This window comes from Priapulus caudatus, unplaced genomic scaffold (assembly GCF_000485595.1).
Source record: "Priapulus caudatus unplaced genomic scaffold, Priapulus_caudatus-5.0.1 Scaffold750, whole genome shotgun sequence".
Classification (NCBI taxonomy): domain Eukaryota; kingdom Metazoa; phylum Priapulida; class Priapulimorpha; order Priapulimorphida; family Priapulidae; genus Priapulus; species Priapulus caudatus.
This window is the reverse complement of record NW_014577811.1, coordinates 148785-155971: the sequence shown is the minus strand read 5'-3', so window position 1 is coordinate 155971 and position 7187 is coordinate 148785. Positions and strand designations below refer to the sequence as shown.

The 7187-nt window shown below is 41.8% G+C and overlaps 1 protein-coding gene across 2 annotated transcripts; it reads left to right on the top strand.

The window, feature by feature from the left end:
- The first annotated feature begins 6 nt into the window (after positions 1-6).
- LOC106813281 (INO80 complex subunit E-like) lies at positions 7-5587 on the top strand. Of its 2 annotated transcripts, XM_014817385.1 has the most exons (8): positions 7-106; positions 537-620; positions 1264-1334; positions 1520-1633; positions 1939-2044; positions 2240-2318; positions 2953-3103; positions 4041-5587. In XM_014817385.1, the coding sequence occupies exons 2-8, from the start codon at positions 543-545 to the stop codon at positions 4117-4119; spliced, it is 678 nt and encodes a 225-aa protein (XP_014672871.1). In that variant the 5' UTR covers positions 7-106; positions 537-542; the 3' UTR covers positions 4120-5587. The 2 variants fall into 2 exon arrangements, with proteins under 2 accessions (XP_014672871.1, XP_014672872.1); XM_014817386.1 differs by lacking the exon at positions 7-106 and having other exon boundaries at positions 536-616.
- The last annotated feature ends 1600 nt before the right edge of the window (positions 5588-7187 follow it).

Sequence of the window (7187 nt, the reverse complement as noted above, 5' to 3'; positions counted from 1 at the left end):
GTGTGGGTAAGCAAAAACACGGGCAGCCCATGGATGGCACGCTTCTAATCATAATTGTTGCCTGCCAACCTGCAATGCACATGTGTCTGCAATGCATAGAGATTAGGTGGGTGCGAAAGTGTAGCTGATATATTATCTATTATATATTATCTGCAGGAGTAAGATAATATAGGATTCCTATAGATATAGATAGGATAATATAGATTCCTATATTATCTTACTCCTGGTGGTAGTAGTAGTCTTTCAAATATAGGCGAAGCTGTCTCCCAGTACTGTGTAAATGTATCATGCGAAAAGTGGACTTGACTTGATTACTGCCTAGTCTGTAAATTCAATCTCAATGATTCGCTAGTCATACGTGCATGGATATGTATGATAATGTAAGCCAGTATAGCAGGGTTATTATTAGCTGCAGGGAAGAGCAGCCCGGTCAGACCAGGTTAGAGTATGTTACAGTGTTTGCATTCATACAAAATATAGAATTATTGCTATAAATTTCCCATTTGTAAATGTCTGCTTATTCCTTTCTCTTGCAGGAAACAATGGATGATCAACAATCAGATATCAACTACAAACAGAAATACAAGGTTCTCAAGCAAAAGCTGAAATTTCTGGTGTATGTAAGTTAAATCTACATTCAAAGACAGACAGTTTAAATGTCATATTAATCATCCATAGATGCATATTATTTTTTCTGTCTACATTATGGTACATGTATTATGTATGTCATACCTAATCAGTAATAAGAATATCGTTATGTCACGTTTTCTTAGCGATGGCAATCAATTTGACCTGATTAGTACTGCTGAAGGGGTCGTTGTCGTATCAGGTACTACAGATATGTATCCGAGTTACATATATGTATACACAAAGTGTACCAGACTTGTACTACAGAAGTGTACCCTAACCCTAAACATACCTCATATAAAAATATAAACATAATTATTAATACTAAACAACCTAAAACTACCTCAGGTACATATCTGTAGTACCTGATATGACAACGACCCCATCTGCATTAGTAATACTTAGCCATCTTGAAATTTTGTGAATTGATTTCTTTCATTGCTATCAAATTTAATAATATTATTATTACTCAGCAATAATAGGCGTGACAGGTTCGTTACTATGATGGTCTCATGTCAAATTGTAGATAGAAATATAGCAGGTCTTTGGTTGGTCTAATGTTGGTGTAGTCAAACAACTTACGTTAGTTTATTACATTATTATATCATTATTTTATCTTTTGTTTATTTAATCTAGGAAAATGAATCCTTTCAAGAAGAAATGAGAAAGTCCCAGCGACGACTATTACGAATATCACGAGATAAGAGGTATATTAACATATCAGGAATTAAACGGAATGTATCAAAATAATATAGTAATGTAGTCAATAAACCTAATTCAACATTTCACCACTTGATGTGCAAATATCTTTTAGGTTCTATTTGGGTTTGTTTTTTTAAATCGTTAACATTTCTCATTAATTGGTATTATAATTAATACGGTGTGGTTTCAGCTTCCTGCTGGACCGGTTGCTCCAGTACGAGAAAGTAGGAGATTCCAGTAGTGAGTCTGATGATACTGCATCAAGTTCAAGCGAGCCCGAGAAAGGCACAAAGGTTGCAAAAAGGTAAACGACCCCATACTGGTACAAGCCACTCACTTAGCAGCAGAATCTTTCTGTAGTGATAATATTGTGCTGGAGTTACATGTTGTGATCCACTAGAGTAGGGTTCCGGCAATGTTAGAATAATTTTTCCTGAGAGTATATTCTTTAATCTCACCTAAGCTGTATTACAACGCAATATTTGTCACTTGCTATATATGCATATAGGTGTCAGAATTCGATAAATCGTCTTTCATCTCAAGTAGTGGTGAACTTGTGGATTAACTCTATAGTAGAGGTGATCATGAATAGAATTTTCATATTTACAGGAAAAAGACATTGTCGATATCACATTCTTTGGCTCCTCCTCTCGGCACAACTGATCCAATGGCAGCACTGGCTGCTCTAGGTTATCCTGGCCTTTCGAAACCCGGGGTAAGGTAAAAACAATCTACATGTGACCGAAATATAGGTACTCACAAGGTGTTTAATCTCCATTAGATAAGTTGTCTTTCCGATTTTTATACATACATGTGATAGTAATATAAGTCATGCTTACACAGTGTTGGAATCTCCATTGGTTAAAGTTTTTTGTACAATTTATATACTCTACTTGTCATTTTTCTTCAGGGTAAACTTTCAAGTGGAAAGACGGGAGAACCACATAAGAAAAAACCTAAATCAAGCAGCAAGTCATCCACCCAACCTGGTAGGTTTATGATGGCTAATTTGCAAACCAGCCACGTTTTATCTATTTAAAAGTTATCAAATTTCCTCGTTACAAACTACCCACATATAGCGAGTTTGGTTGGAACTTGATCTTTACCCACAAGCCAGTATACCTGCCAAATACAATAAACGTTCATCTGTCGAAATTATGCGAACCAGAAACCCTCAGTTCTGCATACATAAAATAATATGTGTACCACGGTTTAGTGAAGCAGTGCACTGTGAATTCCTGCCATGGTAACTTCTGGTTTAGTTTCCCAGTTTTGAAACTCCTCCAGTGCATTAGTGCATTAGTGCTTGGACAGTTTCTGTTTTCTAAACATGACCATCACCCGAAACTGTTAAAATCTTAAAACTGTATGTAGTGTACTGCTCCCTTGGTACCAGTGTATTTCTCCCCACCATCGCTGCTAGTCTAGTTCCTTCTGCCCTCTTTCTATACACGCCATGTGTTGCCATTTTACTCTAATAAACTGCCACATTTTAATGTATACTGGCTTACTTTTTCACGATAGATGGCGCTGTAGGCTCATGACACGAAATAATGCATGGTGACACACCGTTTTACTAACTCTTGCTAACATGTTACTCTACAGGAAATCTTTATCTTATAGGTCAGTCGACTACTAAATCCCCTGTACAGCGGGCCAAGCCTCACAAGATGAGCACTGAGGATATCCATAGACACCTACAAGCCAAAAAGCTCATCGTTGACACAGAGACCATTCCAACAAGTGTTCCTCAAGAGATGTTCAGCACCACACCGTATGTTATTATTCACCCTGAATAAATAAATAAATAAATATATACATACATACATTATATAACCTATTTAATACATAAATACATGCATGCACGCACGCACAGATTTCCCGACTCAAGGAAGCATCATGCCCACCTTGGTCGATATAGTAGTAGTAGCAGTAGCAGTAGCAGCAGCAGCAGCAGCAGCAGCAGCAGCAGCAGCAGCATAATATATATATATGTAACAACTGGCGCGACGTTACACAATGGAGAAGATGGAGAATAGAGAAGGACGGAGGCTGGTAGAAAGGACGGGCGGGACGTGAGAAGGTCGGGAGAGAGAGAGATGAGAAGAGATGAGAGAGAAGATACCAAAAACGAAGTCTGCGGGTACGGGTACACGAAAGGTCTTTATTGCAACTCTATTCCAAATAGCAGCACATAACGGGCAGCGCGTGACGGATCGTGCCTCAAATTCTCTGCTCCAGCATGGGTATGCGAACCCTGTTATATCGTCGTGCACGTGTCTTCCGCCTCCTTTGTCTCGGCGGCACAGAGGGCGGCAAACACGTCGCCAATTATACCGATAGGTGATTGGGCCCGTAAAAGCCTTTTCGCTACAACTAATTCCGCTATGTTATTACTACTTCTAGCTTGGTTATGCAGCCAGCCTTTGGCGACACCGCGTCCGGTGTCGTACCGCTGGCCAAGGTACTCGAGCGCCTATTTCTACGTATAACTACTCCTACAGCTGTGTTCTAATCAGCTTACAATGGGGTAGAATTCCCGGCGCAACACTGCTCGCTACATATATGTATATATACATACATACACATATTTGTAATATCCATGGAGTATAATATGCGCCTGTAATAGAAACAGGCTGTGCGTGTAGGTGCACGAGCGTGCGAACAAGTTGTAATTCCGCTGTATCGTGACCCCATTGTTTTTCCTTCAGTGATGAGATAGCTGCTGAGCCGTCCCCTGCTCCACAACCAGAGGACAATGACCAGCTAATCATCGACATTCCTGAGTAGCCGCGCGAGATTCGCACCTCGTGCACGGTGGCTCCAGCTGCAGGGCCGATCGGGAGTCGACAGCGCCATCATCAACTGCGTCGTCGACAATACTATCGTGTCGGCGGCGGCCATCGGCTTACCACGATTGCCTGATCAACAAGTGTCGGCTATTGCCGCACTCAGCTGAGGCGATGAGACTAGGCGAAAACAGTCCCTATGTTCACACCTGCATGCAACTGTGAATTCGAGATCCGTGGATTGTCTCAGTGATCGCACCTTGCTTACGGCTGTACGGTCAACACCCGATATAAATCACTGTCATCAGCTGTCTCTTAACTGTTGAACTTAAGGGTTCACGCAAGGTTACCTGAACTTTGTGGAGCTAAAGCGAAGTGGTGCCAGTGGAGTAACCAGGTTCTGTGACGAAAATGTTCGGTTGGGAACGATGATAGAATGTCATGTCATGTGTGAAGCAGTCGATCAGTGCACCACATGCAAAACACAGTCACAATGCCAAGCACACATACATTTGCCCAAGTGGGTGGCCATTGTCTCTTGCTTATTAAAAAGGACTGACAGTATTATAAACAGCACCCTGTGTGCAGCCCTGACCGAAAATATCTTGTCTAAAGTTCATGAAGAGTAGCGGTGGCACATCACCAAGAATTCATGCATAAATTAAGATGCTTCTTGCATAGATTAAGCAAGTCCCTGGTACTATTTCATTCAAAAGTTTTTCGTCAATTGAAAATTTCACATGACCGATGTGGTGACTATATTTTGATACATAAACAACATATCCATTGCCTGAAATTATATATTTTTAGACAGGCTAGTGCAAAAAGCTAGGTATATAAATTATTTGCATTTGTTATTGTTAACAAAACTAAAAGCACAGTGCGGCATGTAAGAACGATATAACTACCATTTATTAAAAAGTGACAGTGATAACGTGATGGATCCAGGATTTTATAAAAAGGCGGATGGCTGTTACTCATGGATTGTGTGTGAAATATCATCAGGTGTGTTGCGTACGTGCATATTATATACGTGCATGCACCGTAGCCTTGTGCGCATGCTTGATACGACACTGCACTGGTGACAGCTGTTGCTGTATGACGTCATATTCAAATGTACGTATGACAATATTTTTGTCCTGCTGTACATGTATATATATAGTTCCAAGTGTTTAAAGTACGCTCTGCAGAGTTGCCCCACTCGATGATAGCTTACGTATCTATTTCTCGTTATTATTATGAGTTGGTGATAATTTTTTACCATGTGCAGACAAGATCCCGGTTATGCGCATTGCCACACACCATAGAAATGCATTGATAACCCGTCTAGGGTATTATTTCTAAGGTCAACGCTCAGCATGGTGCAAAACATCACATTCAGTTTTTGTGTTATCGTGTAAATAAATCGGAAACGTCTTGTAGACGTGGCTTATATCACATCGCAATAAAGCGTAGTTTTCATACCTATAGCCTGATGAATTGTGCCAAAGAATTCTCTTCAATGTTATAATTATTATGTAACAGAATACATATAATCAGGAGTGAATAATAATAGAATTATATTATATATAATCTATTATTATTTACTCCCTGATATAATGCGTTTGATATAATTATTGTACTTGCACATATAGTAATACTTGGCAGACAGTAGTCTTTGTAATCATGCCCCAAGAAATAATTGCTCATTAGCAGGACATTACGGTCTGAACATTAATTTATTCCAAAGAAAATTCCGCGGGATTGAGTGTGTCGAGGACTATAGCGTATATATATATATATATAATATATATATATATATATTATATTGTAGACGCTGTGTTTGGCACTACGACGTGGAATTCTGTAATAGACTGATAGAGATAAGATAAGAAAAAACAAGAGTAGCGTTCACGATAGTGTTTTACTACATCTCTAATACAATAACATGAAGTCTCAGTGCGCTAACGAATAGAAAAGCATTACAGTGCATAGTAACCGTATCACGCAACTTACACCTTTCTCAGACTATGTCTCGACACAAGAAGCCCCGAGGCAGTCGGCGCGCGCTTCCTCTTTATACCGCGCGCCCGGTCCGTAGGTGCGCCGTTTCTTCCCCTACGTCATAGATCTCTTTTAGCTCCCAACTCTGACCAACCGGCCCTCCCGAACACGGCAGAGTGCGGATTCCTACTGCTATCTCCCGCTACCTAATATGGTGGCGGGATGCGTGGTGCGCACTTGGCGTGATTCCATGGTCGATTCGGACCATGGTGTCATCACAGTCATCTATCGGTCAGCACCGTCATCTATAGGTCAGCACGTGTGCGGCTGCCTGTCACACTCCGGGGATTCATGACTGCGATTCCCAGCCTAGCTGGCGCCATCTCGAGTCGGCTCTCTTTGATCTCCGTGTCGACCGCTGACTCGCCCGCTCCTGTGTTATGCATTACCCCAACACCAGTCTCGCATCCGCCATCACCTTCCCTGGCGTGTGGCCTTTGCTCGCTTACAATATAGTGGGAGGATCAAGAGCGGTATATATGCTTTTTAAATTGCGCGTTAGAAACTGGAAATGATGCCTGTCTATGTAACAGGACGTACGACAGACAGACAGAGAGCGAGACACACACACACGCGCGCACACACACACACACACACACACACACACACACACGCACACACACACACACACACCACACACGCACGCACAGAGGAGAGAGAGAGAGAGAGAGAGAGAGAGAGAGAGAGAGAGAGCAGGGCGCCTACAGTACTAAATCGCATGCTGTTCCCTCGGCGGACGGTCGTATAGTGTCCTCGTGAATTTATGCCGCGTTTATGGGGGTTGCCAATCACCTACAGCGAGTATAACTGTCGGTCCCCGTTGTCGCTGCGGTGTACGCGACAGTAGCCATTAAACATTTACGGCAGTACGGCTCATAGGGTCTATGTCCCCCAGGGTACTGCCGGAACGTACCCTGGGTACGGTTCGGTATACCGGAACGTACCCTGGTCACTATTTGATATGGTTAGGATTAGGGAGTAGGCGTAGGCGACTCCCTAGACTCGTTAGTGGAGTAGGGGAAGTAC

Excerpts from the sequence above, each read along its gene's own strand:
- LOC106813281 (XM_014817385.1), top strand. The coding sequence starts at position 543 with ATGGATGATCAACAATCAGATATCAACTACAAACAGAAATACAAGGTT. Across the intron at positions 1,634-1,938 it reads GGCACAAAGGTTGCAAAAAG|GAAAAAGACATTGTCGATAT; the intron begins GTAAACGACCCC and ends TCATATTTACAG. Across the intron at positions 2,045-2,239 it reads CTGGCCTTTCGAAACCCGGG|GGTAAACTTTCAAGTGGAAA; the intron begins GTAAGGTAAAAA and ends ATTTTTCTTCAG.